At 41.8% G+C, this 16,120-nt stretch overlaps 1 protein-coding gene across 1 annotated transcript in view; it reads right to left on the bottom strand.

Annotated features, from left to right (window-relative positions):
• GLG1 (golgi glycoprotein 1) overlaps positions 1–16,120 on the bottom strand; it is a gene marked incomplete at its 5' end in the record, with an annotated part of 81,848 nt that overhangs the window by 40,603 nt on the left and 25,125 nt on the right. The window contains 2 exons of the mRNA XM_082005480.1: positions 808–894; positions 3,616–3,648. Of these exons, the coding sequence (XP_081861606.1) occupies positions 808–894; positions 3,616–3,648 (120 nt within the window). The remainder of the gene's footprint in view (positions 1–807; positions 895–3,615; positions 3,649–16,120) is intronic.

The raw sequence follows: 16,120 nt of genomic DNA, 5'->3' as shown, positions 1-16,120 counted from the left end.
TTGATGTTCTAGCCTTCCTGTATTAATGATTTCATGGACCTCTCCTTACACTAAATGACTGTTTCCCACTAATGCTATTCTTACCACAACTCAGCTAGTGCTGAGAAGGGGAAGCAGAACCCTAGCAGGCCATGAAGAAAAAGCAATTGATTACCCCTCAACTAATTCCCAAACTTTTGGAGCCAGGCTGTTGACACTCTCAATTTGTGTATTCCTCTCAAAATGAACACTTAATAATCTTAGAGGTCTTTTCCAACCTTTATGATTCTATACATCAACACTGCTACAATTGCGCCAGGGGAGGTTTAGATTGGATATTAGGAAAAATTTCTTCACTGAAAGAGTGGTCAGGCATTGGAACAGGCTGCCCAGGGAGGTGGTGGAGTCACCATCTCTGGAAGTGTTCAAAAAACATGTGGATGTGGCGCTTCAGGACATGGTTTAGGGGACATGGTGGTGCTGGACTAATGGTTGGACTTGATGATCTTGAAGGTCCTTTCCAACCTAGTGATTCTGTGAATTGTCGAAGAGGGAACAAATCCAATCCACACCAGATTCTGATAAAAGGTCAGGTAAGAGCTGATGGATTGTTAGTTTATCATTTCTTTCTCCCACCCCTTTGCCTGGCACCACTAAGGTAACTGGCTTTTTCTGCAAGGAGATCAAATTAATTACACCTAGTAATTTGGCATATAAGACTAGAGCTTCCCCAAACCCAAAACATTATTTACACACTAGTTCACTATCACAAAGAAATTAAAAACACCTTAGTGCCACAACAGCAGCCATGCCTTTCTTCTGGCTTACCTCTGCAATAGTGGACTTGCAGACTTCTCTGGCCACGGATTCAAACTTTGGATCTGTAGTCAGGTTCAACTTGTAGTTCCACAAGAGCTAGAGAGCATTTATAGAAAAGGGGTTTAAGAGCTTCCCATGGAGAATGACAAATATTTTGCTTCGGAAAAGAATGAAACATCATTTATTCCCAGACTGTATCATCACCCTTCTACAGAGCAACCATCAATGCAAAGTCTCCTCGACAATAACTTTGTCCCTTAATTTCTCCAACAATTGTCATATTGAACAAATTCAGGCAGCTAGAAATCTCTCCATAAGGTCATGAGTCGACTCATTAAAAGGAAATATCTAATTGAAGACTATTTCATAATTGAAAGGATAAAACAATGAAAGCTGTAACTTGCTCCTTGCTTATTTAGCAGCATCTTTATCCCACCACACCTTTCTGTGCCATGGTTTGTCTGCCTGATGCAAATGATTTAACAGAAAGTAAATCCTTAAGATGAGCACATTTCATACTGAAAAACTAATAAAAACCTAGCAAAAAAAAGACGGAGACAATAGAGCTGGTTCCTTCTGTGAGGGGCTGCGACCAGACAACTTTTTGGACGCAGATATATTTCAAACCTATAGGAAGTTCTCTCTCTTGCTAAGCACAAAGATACATTAGAGGTTAGACTGCAAACCTCAGTAAAGGCGACTGTCCCTCTAGGAGCTAGAGCTTAGCTCAAGTAGGAGCCTAGAGGCATTGGGTCACTGTACAAGAATCAGTCTTGGGCAAGTCACACTCTGCAGAGATATATATATATCCCAGATGCCGTCCTGAGGCACCATAAAGTAAAAATACAGGGTAAGATAGCAAAACCACAGCAAATGAATAGCTGAAATGTTGCCTGAGAGAAGCTCTATTAGCCCATACAATTTTCTTCTAAGAACTTAAGTTGCATTTAACCACTTTTATTAAAAAGTTTTAAAAATTAATTTCAAGTATTCTGCATTTATGACAACATCAAATTAATATCAAAAAAGATAAACAGTTTAGTCAAACTTTTATTTTGAGGTTTCAATTGTACACAAAACATTAAGAAAACATGAAAACATGCTTGCACACCCAGAGAGCAGTTTTACATCACCAAGAGGGTGGAAGCACACACAGAGAACCAAAACTGGAATCAGCACAGCTAGGCCGCCTTTCACACCTCACGTCATGGAGTTGCAAAAAGTTAAAAAGAGGAGATGGTGGTATCCTAAGCTATTTCAGAGGGAGTAAGAAGTTGTAAATATGCAGGTTTAATAGATAAAACCAAATAAACAGGGAACCTGTCCTTGCAAAGAGTGCTATAGACCTCTCCCAGCCAGGATCAGAAGGACAGGAATGAGGTCCAACACCATAAGAATACACCTCTGCATTCATAATCTCAAACTTTAAGAGTTTTGAAATGAGATGCTCTCCAAAGGAACTTTGCCACAGACAGAAGGAAGGTTACACTTGCAACTTAAAAAAAAAAAAATCCAGATTTTAGCACTAGTCAATATCGTCCCAGGGGATGATCAGCAGTTGTACTACAAAAGACTGCAAAGAAAGGCAAAGAAAACATATGGACATGAGACGCGTCTCTGTGGTCTAGCTTTTGATCACTCCTTCAATTTCTGATGGGAAAATGAGACTTTGCCCACACTTCCTATTCCCGAATGGCTTCTATAATCCACAGCAGCCTGACATCTGCCTTGTGGCAGATATGCTGTCACTTAATCCAGCAGAAGCAAGGTCCAACTTTGATTTCTAGAATGCTCAATTTCTTCATTCAGGTAGTTTCTGTTGGCACATTTAAGTGTCAGGTATATAAATTTTAATTACTGAAGTTTTCACTAAAAAAAAAAAGACTTAAACAGGAACATGATGTGCCCTTCATCTGATCCAACCCTGCACAACAGAGAAATACAGTGGCCATGAAGTCAGGCAGCACAGTCCTAAAGGTTAATTTATAAACACAGTTGGAAATTACTAGTTGCACAACATGGCCAGGTTTCACTTCTGGAATATATCTTCCAATAATAAAGCAAAATACAGCTTTTCAAGCATCTGAAACCAAGCCTGTCACTGAGACATGCACTTGCCTGTCTGTGTCAAGGGCTAACCAAACAATTAAGGATCTTGAGACCGTGTATGCTAACGGAATACAAATGAGAGAAGCCAAAGGAAGCCTAATACCAACCTTAGCTCTGATAATATTTTTTTTTTCCTAGAGTCTCAGGATTTGAAGAGTCAGCTTGACAGCCTGAAAACTGGCTAACAGTTTGCTCACTGTTAAACACAGTGCTGAGAGGAAATCTGTTCTAAAATCAGCCAAGTGGTTCAAACTGCCTCTAAATATCACACTCCCACAGCATTTTCCAAACAAGAATTTAGCAGCTGTGAAAGTAACACAGAAGGCTTCAACAGCTGAAATTGAGTTTAAATTCAGTACTGCTCACATCTTTCCCAAAAGCACATCATATTGCTCCCAGTAACTCATGGGAACCACCCCCCAACTATAAAATAGGAAAGACATCTGCTATCCTCCTCTGATACAGAAGTACAGTTTATGAAGCTCTTAGGTATGTTCCACTCTGAAGCCGCCAGTAAGGCCATAGTGGCTAGACTGGGTTAAAGAAGTCGCCTTGTGTTCTTCCCCCACAGGCCAGTACAGAAGCCCAAATGTGTCCTGATTAATGTCTTTTGCAAACTACCAAACTATGCAAAATTCTTAAGGTTGAGAAGGGATATAAGGTGCAAATGCCATAGCTAGAGACTGAATAAAACAAAGCAATACTTACATGATTGCAGTCTGAAGAGATTTCATTATCTGGCTGAAAAAGAGAAAAAAGGAGCGTCAGTTCACTACTGATGTGACGCAATAGGAAATTTTAAAAATACCAAAAAGATCAAAATATCAGGTACTTTAGACACAATGCTGCCTTAACTCTACAGAACATAAATGGCACAAGAGTAGCAGCATTTATGTAGACAGGGAAAAAACGTATTGCATGTGCTTGCACTTGACCCAACTGCCCAAACTAAGAAAGCAAAAAAGCATCTGTGGGAAAACAAAGATGCAGTAAAGTCTTAATGCATACAGCTGAAGGAGGAAAAAAAAAGGACTCTCTTCCATCCCCCGGATCGAAGTGTTTGTATTCCCTATTTGAGAGGCAACGTCTTTTCTTTCAGCTGTACATAAAGGGGCCAGTCCAAAGTAGCCCTGAGATTTATAGCTTGAGCCACGAGAAACCGTTAACATCCAATATTCATACATAATTTCAAAATATTTGCTATTTTCTTTGTTTTACAGTAATGAAGGTACTGCTATATCCTCACAACAATCCCGACAAGTCCTAATGCACAGCCTCCACCAGGCCAGTTAGCACATTGGAGAGAAACACCCACACTCCATGAGGAGCCACTTTGGAAAGAACTCTGGCTGCAAACCATCCTGCCCTCCTTCCAGCCTCAGTCACTCTCACAATAGAGAGCTCCTTGAAAAAACTTCATCACACAAATCCCCATCTCATCTCCATAGCAAAACAGCTCAAACCCACCTGTCCATTATATCACAGAAAAATCAACCCTGACTCACAAAGCCTCCGCTTCCACTGACATTTAAGATGCGAGACATGCTCTAAGAGCCACAGACACTCAAAACCACTCAAAGTTTAAACACATCATTGACAGTTGGACCTCAGATATTTGACATAAGAGAACTAGCATTTCATCAGTTTTGGATACAAGCAGATTATATCCCAAGAAGTTTTTCAGTACAAGTGTTTGCTGGTGCAGTGTTATGCCAAACGCTTGCACCATTGCTGCTTTGAAGAGCATTAACACAAGTTTGTGGAAACAAGAGAGCATGGCAAATGTTTCCAAGTCCTTAATTACAGCCATTATTAACTAAAGTACTTTTATTTTGCATAACAGGAAGTGGCAGAAATTACTTCTCCACTTAGAACATAAAAACCAAAACAGTACCTGAAGGATCACAGTAATTAATTGCAGTTTGGTCAGACTGCCACCATCTAAAACCGTATCTCCCAAAGCAATCATAAATTTGAAAGTTAGGATATCAACTTTTTTTAAAAAGACTAGCAGATGCCTGCTCATTATCCTCAGACTGCAGAGCTGATTCTCACATCTAAAAATTAAGATAACATTCAAATTATACTATTTTAAAGCAGCCTCTAAGACCAACACTACCATGACTTACAAGGTGTTTTTTCCTTATTTTTCTGCACCCACCCTAATCATTCAGCAATAGATGTAGGTTTTAGACTAAGCCAATTCCAAAAGCTGAGTCATAATGCCCTCAGCTGAAGTTATTGTCTCAGTCTTTTAGTCAAGGATAGTTTCTTTATAAAAATATGTAGCCTAGCACTGTAATTTTTTGAGAGGACAGGACTTACAAATTCTTCTGCTTGCAGCTGTGCTAGCAAGGGTCAGAAAGCACTCTCCCAAAACCCTTCTTGGTTGCTTCGGTTATTTTTGCATCCTCCAACCCAGTAACCTTTGCTTCAGATCCAAAGATCAAGAAGGTAACAGACTGGTTCTCACTGACTTGGGAAGCTTAAACAAGCTTTTCTTGAAACACACAATATTAAACTACATGTTGAAATACCAGCCTTCCCTGCGCTGTGCGGCAAACCTCAGATCTGAGAAGTCAAGCCTTATTCTTCTGGGAAGTTAAATGGGTCTTTAAGTAAGCTTTAGTAATGCATACATTCACAGTTCAGTACTTAAATATGCAAAAGCATAAGATCCAGTCAATAATCCTTTAAATGTGGAACAAGATGACCACCTGCTAGCTAAAAGCTGTGATCCTTCTTCCCTGTTACTATTGCAAGCATAGGAGAGGTGGGTTCATTGGCAATGCTGACCCTCTTCTCCCAATTTAAGTGAAGCAAAATGAGAAAAATAATTCTTTATCTTGTGTCTGATGAACTGAAGGGCTGAGTTTGAGGAAGGGGAAGAAAAATCGCCCCACTGCAACCCAAACCAGTTCTGCCTTTCTAGAGAGACAGCAAGTGGCCCTCTACCTGCTACATCCACCCAAAAAACCTTCCAAACAAGAGCAGTTTAAGAACAATATGCTTGTGTAATAAGAGTCATGAAAAAAAGGTAAGTTTCAAATTACCACTAAAAGAAGTTGAGGAGCAAGAAAAGCTGCATTGTGTCATTCCCACATAGTGAGCTAGAGGAACACAGATGCTCAGAAACCCCCGGGGCAGGGGGGAAGGAGGAGAGCAGCCCAGACTGGCACCCGCTGCTAGTCAGGCATTTTAGGAGAAGCTGACAGCAAGGAGGACGTTCCACCGATTAGTGAGGGAGAAGGACTCCTCTTGCATCTCTTAATTAAAGGATTAAAAACAGACTTCACAGACAGCACGTGTGCCTCTGGGCTCACAGAAGCTTTTGCTGTTCAGCAGCTTTGGTGGGAATATATTGCCTCCCTTTGCAGTTCTCTAAAAAGCTCCCCAAACTCCTTCACACACTAACACTCACATTCCAGAGTATGAACACCACTTCCTATCTCCCAGGAAAAGCAGAGTTTTGAACAAGTACCAGCTATAAGAAAACCTGAACAGAAAAAAGCATTTCCTTCCATTCAACCACATGCAACAGACAAAAATCATGCTGCATTACTGTTGTGAACTCTACAGAGAAATTCAAAGGTTTGTAGGAAGTCATATCACCACCAGACTCTGAGGTCATCAACACCATTGTGCTTAAAAGTGTCTTTCCTCATCCATCAGATCTCAACTCACTGAAACAAGCTGTGACAGCCACCCCTTTCTAAATTTGCCTCAGCAGCAGTGTAAAACTAGGTCAAAACTATACAGCAAATGAGCAACACACCACCACTGCCCAGGGTCAAGGAGGCACAAGGCATTGGTGTTTCAGCTTCAGAAACTGAACCATCATCGCGCTGGTTCCCAGCAGTACTTACCTAGTCATAGCTATACCATGAACCAGCGTCATGCATCACCATCTAGTGAAGATCACACTGCCTGGGGTGCAATTACTGTCACTCCCACAGATTGAGTCAGAGCCCCTTCTAGCTGTGTATATGAAACAGACTTGATTTGATCTTATTTCATCACATCCTAAAAACAACTTCACACCTTTGCATTTTGAAAAGCAAGGTGAGAATCCTAATCAACTACTGTGGATGAAACTCAAGGTTTTGGGAGAACTCTGCAGGGATTATTTTAATCACCAGCAGCTGCTTGACCTTCCATTCCTTTGCTCCCTTGCAAATATCATGCAAATAGAAGAGTCTGAAGTCAATCACACAAGTGCCTTTATTCCCAGATTTTGATCCCTCCTCACAGGCTTTCCCAATATTCTTTTAAGGCAAGCGTACTTGCTGAAAAGTAAGGACCAAGCATGTCTCAAAAACTAACTATGGATAATCTTCAGGCACTGAAGACAACAGACTTTGGACCTGCTCAAGCAAAAACCACCAAAAACCACCACGGAGCAAACCAGCAAAATAAAATGGCAGTTGGCTTATGGATGGGAGGAACCCAACAGATGTTCTCTCCCTAAGTTCAAGAACAGACTGCAAAAAGGTCAAGCAAGCCAATTAGGAAAGGATGTCAATTAAAGCAGCTGCCTTCCCATGAAAGGGAGGTTAGGCAGAAGTCCAGCCAGACTGCAGGTGTTCCCCAGTTTATTGCACTGTCACACATATGGTATACTACAGAGCACTGTGCATATGGATATGAAGTACAGACAGCTCATGGTTCTCAGATGCAGCATTGAAGTTTGCCACTCTGACCTAAACACACACATTTATCACTAAAATCTGCAAAGAAACAGCAGAGCAGGCCTGCTGGCCCAGGAGCTTCTAATGAGGAAGCTATCAAGCTGATAAAGGGAAAATTGACTTCTTAGCTGTGTCCCTCCCACAGATAACAGCAACCCCTTCGCACCGAACACACCCATCTGGGACAGCAAACTCACAATAAAGCCATTCAATCTGCAGGTATCAAGCTAGCTAGACTTACAACACCAGAAAACAGGGCACACTAGATGCAAGGTAGCAATCGAGGAGAGATTTAGGGGAGCCACCCTCCTGCAAACCTGATCCCTTCCCAAGGCAACCCCTAGAAATGATTCTGCAGAAGAATCTCTGGGAACAAGAGCAGAAACAGTAGTCTAGGCAAGAATCAACATCCCTTTCATAAAGGAAGAAAAATCACACATCACACAACCACCCATGCTTCAAACCTACTGAAACATCCTGAGTTCCATGCCAACAAGCATATGGCTACAGTAAACCGTTTTCACACATCTTGCAATCCTGCAAGTCATGTGTGATAAAAAAGTTAAAACCAGTGATAATTTAAGTTCAAAACAGAAGAGAAGACTTTGTAATTTAATTACATGTTTAGTGAGCAATAGAAGTTAAACTTGTTAAGCTGAGCTTGAAATATTCTCTAATGCCAGTGAACCATTAGTACTAAAAACAAACCCAGTGTTGTCACGTCAGCAAAAAACCTCAACACTTCTCATTCATGCTTTGAAAAAAGCCAGTTCAATGCATGGTTCTGTGCATATCATGCATGGAAGCTAGTCCCCTTTGCTTATTTCACATAAATATTTTTTTCCCCCCACTTAGAGCACCAAAGTTTGCAACACTGCAAATCATTTGACCAAATAATTACTTTCACATTGGTTAGCACTCCTAGTTTATGCAAACTTAATAATACAAGTTATACAGAAAACCCTAACAACCACCGCCAAAACCTATACAGAACTTTGCATATGAAAGTCAAATTATCAGGACCAGCAGCAATTTCTTTAGCCACCCCCTCCCCACACAAAGCACAAGTAGCAAATCACCCCACACCCCAAACTCTGCAACTTTTCTTCACTGTTTTAACCGAACTCTAGATTCCACAAACTTTTCCACCTATGCTGACATTTTATATGCTCCATGGGTATGACACCATTAAGGCAAGTACACTCGTTCAGGAAAAAAAAAAAAAATATCACAAAGCAAGATCAAAAAACCCCAGCACAACATGTTGTGTGTCCTTCTGGCCCAGCAGCCAAGGAAAAAGGAGCCAATGTCCACTCGTACATTGAGGATCCAGTCTTCAGTATCTGCTTCAAACACAAAGGAAGCTCAGCAAGTCTTACCCTTTGCTATGTAGCTTTGATAACAAGTCAATAGAATTTCAGTAATTGTTATGTTTTGCTTGTTTCATATTTGCTTGACACTAAGCAAAGTCTTTGGCAGGCTACATCCCTTTCCTCCACAGCAGAGATCCGGTCCTGTGCAAACACCACAGGCAGTACAACAACAGAAAATGCACAAGTTTTAATTCTGATGCATCAGAAGTGACCACAGATCATGGTGCCATTAAAGGAAACACACTGATTCTGTTCACCTAACAAGACAAACATCTTTGCTGGTTATTTCTTACCAGCAGATCACTTTTTCCCAGCTGGCTGTTCCTGTGAAAAGCTGCAAGGCAGGTGCTTGGGGCTGCACAGCTGCCCTGTGCTGGAAGTGCCACGCTCTGTGCAAAAACAGCCCACTTGCACAAGCTACTCTTGTCCCTGCTGCTTCTGCCTCCCCACACGGGGGTACTCTCAAGCCCTTAAGCCTTCTTTAGCAGGGACCTTCCTCATTTCAACACTGATCCACACATCAGAGCACATTCTAACACTCGGCACGATCAAAACAAACTCGTCCCAGATGTATGTTTGTTCTTCCCTTAGTCCTCTCTCTTCCTCCTCTTGGAAGTTTTCCAGCCAGTCCCAATGCACTGTGGAGGAAGACAGACCCTGAAATGACGTTTGCTACACAAGTCTGGCAGCACTGCTACCAGATATAATGTTTCCCGTTAACGCTCCTCCACAACAGAACTCTGCTACTAAGCATAGCACCGACACAGAGCTGCAGATCCAGCCAGGAAGTTTCAGTATTTGCTCCTGGAAAGTGCTCTCACAAAGCTGGCAAAAAAATTAAGAGACTGAAAGGCATGCAAGGATGCTGGTAGTGTCACAAAAGAGGAGGAAAGGAGAGGTAGAGCTGTTAGAAAGAGCAGAGTGAAACAGAGGACAGCTGAACCAAGCTGGTATTGTGCCTACTGAGGTGACAGGGAGCCCGCTGTCTTTCCTGACCCCTGCTGCTGGCTCCAATTCACGGTAGAGCCCAAAACTCAGCCAATAACAGAAAAGCTGTTCACCATTTTAGAGTTTTCTGCCAGGCTAGTATCAACAGGCTTATCGAGGAGTCCCACCAGTACCAGTCAGATTACTGGGAAAGCACAGTGGCATCTCCACCTGCAGCATCAGCTAGCCCATACATCTTAAATGCTATGCTGAGACAACCTATCTCAAACTACCTTCCTGGACAACTCTCTACCTAATTCCAGAGTAACTGAAGAGTATTCCAGTAGAGGGGCAAAATCAACAACACAGGTTTTGGCGGTACTGCACAGTGTCTGCTGGGGGATGCAGAGAAGAAATGAGTGAAGAAAGGAATGGAGGCCCCAACAAATAATTCCTGTGCAACAGCTTATGAAAAAGCTTTTATTAAATCTGTTCATCACCTCTCAGTAAGTCAAATTTAATCACTTATTCTCAATATAGAGACTTCATATCTTTTGACTGTATGTTCCCTACAGTGCTCCAGGTTGAGCTAAACTTGACAGAAGCTTCCAAAAAGCCATATAGAGTTCACAAGCAAGATTCAGTTTTAGACAAAATAAAAGGCTGTTGCACATGGTGCAGTAAAGTCCCCATCTCCTAAGAGGAGCATGTTGTCCTAACCGTACTCTGCTCCTCAGAAAATAATGTTTTGTATGCACATGGTCTGGAAGTAGAGAAAGCCTTTCTAAATTAGCCTTGTACAGAAGCTAAGAAAAAAGTTCATATCAAAAGCTTCGCATCTCAAGGCACACAGAAAGTGCAGCACTTGAGCACAGGTTTCAGAGCAAACGGTGCTTACTCATCTCCCCATTCCCACAATTTAATGAAGTGTTAAGCCGCAAAGCAAAGCCGTCAAGCTCCGACGTTCCCCACTTGCAGGCAGCTTCATTACACTACCGTTGCTCATGTACTGGGTAGTATCTCTAATCCTTACCAGGCTCCCCACTCAAGGGCTCTTGCTTCATTCAGCATAAACAGAGAACAACGCTCTTAACACTCAACCAGCCAATATTCGTATTTGTCTTTGTTATTCAACATGTGGGCTCATGACTCCCATTTTCCACACTGAAATCCATACACTGCTCCCAAAGATGCCTCCCCAGGAGCATCTTCCTCCTGTTCTTTCAACAAGGCACATGTGTCACAGCAATCGGGGCACCTATCCTCACAGTGGAGCAATAAGCATCTCATGCCCATCGGTCAGGGGCATAAGCAGCATTGCTTTAATCCTGGTGATTTACATTGACACATTCCACTTCTGAACCAAAATAAGACAAGCATCCAAACAGGCAGGAAGCAGACCCAACATTTTTAAATCCTGCCAACTATTGTACTTAGAGCAAGAAAAATCAAATACCTCAAAGCAGTCGTTCCAGCCTTAACCACAAACCACAAGAACAACAGTTTTACTTTGAAGTCTTCCTTCCTTCCAGACAGTGGCGAGAGCCCTACTCTTCCCCCGTCCCACCTGCCCCAATTTTTTGAGACAAGCTAAACCCTGAGTTACCTCCAGCACAGTTGTCAGTATTTTAGATCAAAGCAATGGAGGCACAACTACTTTTAAGATCAGTACTTCCAAAGCTGCTGGACATTACACATGGATAAACAGGCCCACAAAAGTTCTTGCGCAATGCCCAGCACTAGTCCCTTGCTGTAACAAGAAAAGGACTATTTTAGCTTCCTGTGTGGCTTACGTTCTCCTGAATTCCCACTCAATATTCAAGCATCTCTTTTATTACCTTAAAATGAAAAAGTTGGAGGCAGGATATACTAAGGGACCCCGCATGCCAGCTTTGTAGTACTATTACCCTGCAAGAGATTTCCTGAAAGGACAAAGTCTACTGGACAGGCTGCCCAGGGAAGCAGATGAATCACCATTCCTAGAGGTATTTCCAAGACTTGTTGACATGGTGCTGAAGGACATGGTTTAGTGGTGCATTTGGCAGTGTTAGGTTAAAGGTTGGATTCGATCTTAAAGGTCTTTTCCAACCTAAATGATTTTATGATTCTATTACCTTGGCTGTCAGTCCAGCTGCTTTCTCTGAGAGATGAAATGCGATGGGGATGTCTCCCAGAAAAAAGCAGGAGCAGCCTTAGCACAGGCAGCTTTCAGCCACTTTAACAGCTGGATTTGAGATAGAACACTGGCACTTTCTTCAGAAGATCCATGGGGCCTCAGCATATCACTCCTTCCCCGCAGTAAGAGGTTGGTGAAGAACGAAAGGCCTGTGCAGGGCAACTCACTGCTGTTAAAATAAACCTTTCCCATTCTTCTCACACTTCAGTGTTAACCACAATCACTGACTTTATGACCCCCGTATGCATCAATTTTATCACAGTACCAGTCAAAACATGAAAAAACCCAACAATTATACCACAAATGCTCAACAACCATGCCATCTCCTTGGCTGCGTCCATCCTCTCTTTCTTTATTACAACACTCACAAGATCACTGAAGAAGATGTAGGTACTGCACAGCTGCCAGGAAAACCCACTGGTGACCTGAGGCTCCCCGATGCTAGGTTTACAGCAATTAAAACACTGTTAGGATACCTTCCAACATAAGTTTACTACGTCAAACATAACATGAGAGCTGAAAAGAACCATGCTGCACACAAGCTCTTGACACCACTTACAAGGGCCAGACCAGAAGCCTGGATTTTAAAATACTTTAAGAGATCAGCCTGTGACAGAAAAAAGCTGGACTTGCTACATTATCCATTCTCCAATTCTCCCAAAGAAACTTCTCGGTTGAAAACTTTCCAGTTAATTCAAAACAGCAGATCCCATCACACTGAAGAGGCAAAAGTCACAGAGAGAGGCTACTATAAATTCACTTAAGGAACAGCACTGCCTTTGTACACAGCGGAAGTCCGTGCAAATAAGCACAAAGCATTAACGCATATTAAGGTCTACAGCAGGGCCCACAACAGTAGCTTGCAAGCAGCACCACTCTGCAACAGAGAATTAGGACATTGCTTCAGCAGTCCAGAGGACTTCTCCAGTCCTGTTTAAGCTTTCCCCACAAGACCTGTTTTGCTGGATTCTCAGCATCGCCCGCTGAACTCAGCAGGAAAAGTCTGTAGGCTATTTTTAGGGAGTCCTAGAAACAGCACAGTGCCCTGCTTCCATTTTGAGTCCCTCCCATACAGGAAGGGCAGTCCATGAGATGCATGTCCAAAATAACCCCTGCTCCCTATGCTACCCTGCGTGTCAGAAGGAAGTATTAAGCGGTGTTTCTCAAATAACAGTTAACAACAATCCACCACTGATTCCATGTCCTTTATTAAAAAAAACCAAACAATTAGAAGGCACTCAACAGTAAGTTTCAAAACTTTACGGTGGCTGGGTAGGGCATCCATCCTGTTAACACGCACAATTAAACAGCTCTCGTTATCTGTTTTGCAGTTCTCCTCAGAAACATGCATTATGGTTAAATGCAGTCTGGGCCAGCCAAAGAACACCAGTCAGGATAAGCCAACCTAAGCCTTAGTCATGAAGGGGTTCCTACCACCAGCCTCTCTGACCAAGAAACTGAAGAAATTCAGGAGAGTGCAAGCAGCCAGGAGAACTCGAGTCCTCTCGCCTCACAGACCAGAGAACTGAAACAACCACTGAGTCCATTTGTTACATTGTATCAGCAACAAGACCAGGCAAGATGCACCAAATTCAAAATTCATGAGGATGCTGGTGAAACCATGTCACAGGACTGCTATGTGACGAGACCCACGGTGGGTGCTTCTGCTCTTGAAGCCATTGGTACACAGCTCAGGAATCCGCTAACAAGCTGCCATGGCAAACCTTTCATTTCCTCCTCCAGGAACCCATCACCGACTTGACAAACGAGCCTCTTCCGCATGTGCGGACAAAATGGGTTCTCAATCACAAATGCATTCACTTCAATACCTTGAAGCTGAGGCATTGAATAGCAAGTAGAAAAAAATCTTTTTTTCTAATCATTACAAAGAAAAAAAACACTTATTCTCAAGTTTCAAAGATCATAATGACCAGAAAAGCTAGACCGATGTAGTAACAATTTTTCCATGTAAAACAACTGTTCTGATCCAGTATTTAAGTCAAGTACTTCAGTTCTTTAACAATACTCATCTTCTGCATTTTAATTAAGTTTCCATTTCTATCCAAAAGCAGGTTGATGCATGGAAAAGTAATTCAGTAGATAATGTCTTGCCATTTTTAAACATTATTAAAAAAAAGATAGAAACATTAAGATGCAAGCATTTAAATAATTACAGATCATATCAATTTTGTCCGGAAAGGTACCAAGCTTTGCATTAAAAAGCTAAAATTAGCTGCAAAATAGTATCACCAGACTAGAAAACTCCAGAAAAATTACTGGACTGTTCAAGCAAGACTGAAATTATTCAAAACTAAGCTTCTTGCCTGGGAGCCACACAAATTGCTATGGTAAACTGATTTCCCTAGTGTCTGGTTCTCCTTTTGTAAGGGCCACAACAAGAAAAAGGAAGAGACCAGAAAGACAAGATGAAATCAGCTGATTCACAATGTCATTAGGCATTCTGCATTCAGACAGATGATACATCACAACAGTAAACCAAGTTATAAATGTCTCAGCAAGTAAAGGCCAGTGACTCACACTACAGCTGCTAGGCGCAGCACTGTCGCAGACCTCAGCACCAGCATCAAAATCAGAAACACCATACTTCAGCAACGCACACCTAGATTTTATATGCGCAAGTGTATGAAACAGATTTTCAGCAAGCCTACAGTATTAATGCCTTTACTGATCTGAAACACACAGCGCTTCATTCCTGCTTGGCCAAAAGGTAGAGCACACCATTCAAAAGAAGTCTTACTGAAAAGCATGACATACTTGATCAAATAAATGCTTAGAGCATTTACCTAAAGAATTGTGCTGGTATAAATGGCAGCTTGTTTTTAAGCTTGATAGAGAAGCAAGATAACAAAATACAACAAAAAAACCTCAAAGCAGCACCACACAGCAGTTTCCAAGACTTACCCTTTTGCTAGGAGCTAACCATGCGGTCTTCAGTGAGAAAAGCCATTTGAGCTTTTCTTCAGTACCAAGTATTTGTGCCCACCAAATGAAAGTGATTGCTCTCTGTTCATTTCTCACAGGGAAGCTGCATTTCATGTGAAAAGTTATCCAGAAACATTTACTGTACACATCTGCACCAATAAGGAAATAGTCATCAACCCACTGGCAGGCCTGATTCGTAGCACATGGCACACTTGGGCTATTTAGGAATCTGCGTACAGAATACAGGGGAGAGGCAGATGCAAGCCACAAGTCTTTAAGAGACTAGATATAAAACACAATCCAATTTAAATGCTTTTTTCCCCTCCTTTGCTTGGGCATAATTTCTTCAAAAGTGCAGGACCAGCATGGTACTGTACACAGCCACAGACTTTTCCCCTGATGAATCATAATGTTTTCTTTATATAACTGGAAGAAAAGCAAACGCTAATGTTTATTTTAACCCTGGATAAAATCACTTGGATTTTGTTCAACAGAAAAATCAACATGAATAAGTCTTTACAGTCACTGCTAAGGCAAGGTTTCCATGGGATTAGTAACAAACTACCGAATAAAAAGTCTGCTTGCCTTCAGAACATGTAAACAAAAGCCCTGTTATAGGACCAAGCCAAGTACCTTTCTTCAGTTCACCACATTGATTAAAGGATTTAAACAAAGAAAACTGTACATACATCCTCTTATTTAAGCTCTGTGCTTCCTTACAATAAGGGTTTAAGTTAACCTTGTTCCTGGGAGAAGCTTGGGGCACTGAACTGCAGCATGCTTCTCCATAGGTACTGGTCTTCTCTGCCACAGAGGCTTGGCTTTTAATGCATTTGGTATTTTTGAGAGCTCCTTTCCAAAAGGCACTAGGGTTTTTCAGCTTGAACTGCTCATCTCAATAGCTATATAGAGCTGTAAAGCCAAGCATTTTGCTTGAAAATTCTGACCGTAATGGTAATTCAGGGGATTTAAAGTGGTAACACGGTAAGCAGCCAGATCAGTAACAGTTTCCCTTAAGCCAAAGGAAGAAGTTACAGCTGACTAGCTTTGCATAGATGAGCAACTTTTTAAAAAAGACAGGTTTGATGCTGGATTTTAAAAGTGAG

This window comes from Phaethon aethereus (genome assembly GCF_964289735.1).
Source record: "Phaethon aethereus genome assembly, chromosome: 13".
Lineage (NCBI taxonomy): Eukaryota > Metazoa > Chordata > Aves > Phaethontiformes > Phaethontidae > Phaethon > Phaethon aethereus.
This window is presented reverse-complemented; position numbering and strand designations above follow the sequence as displayed.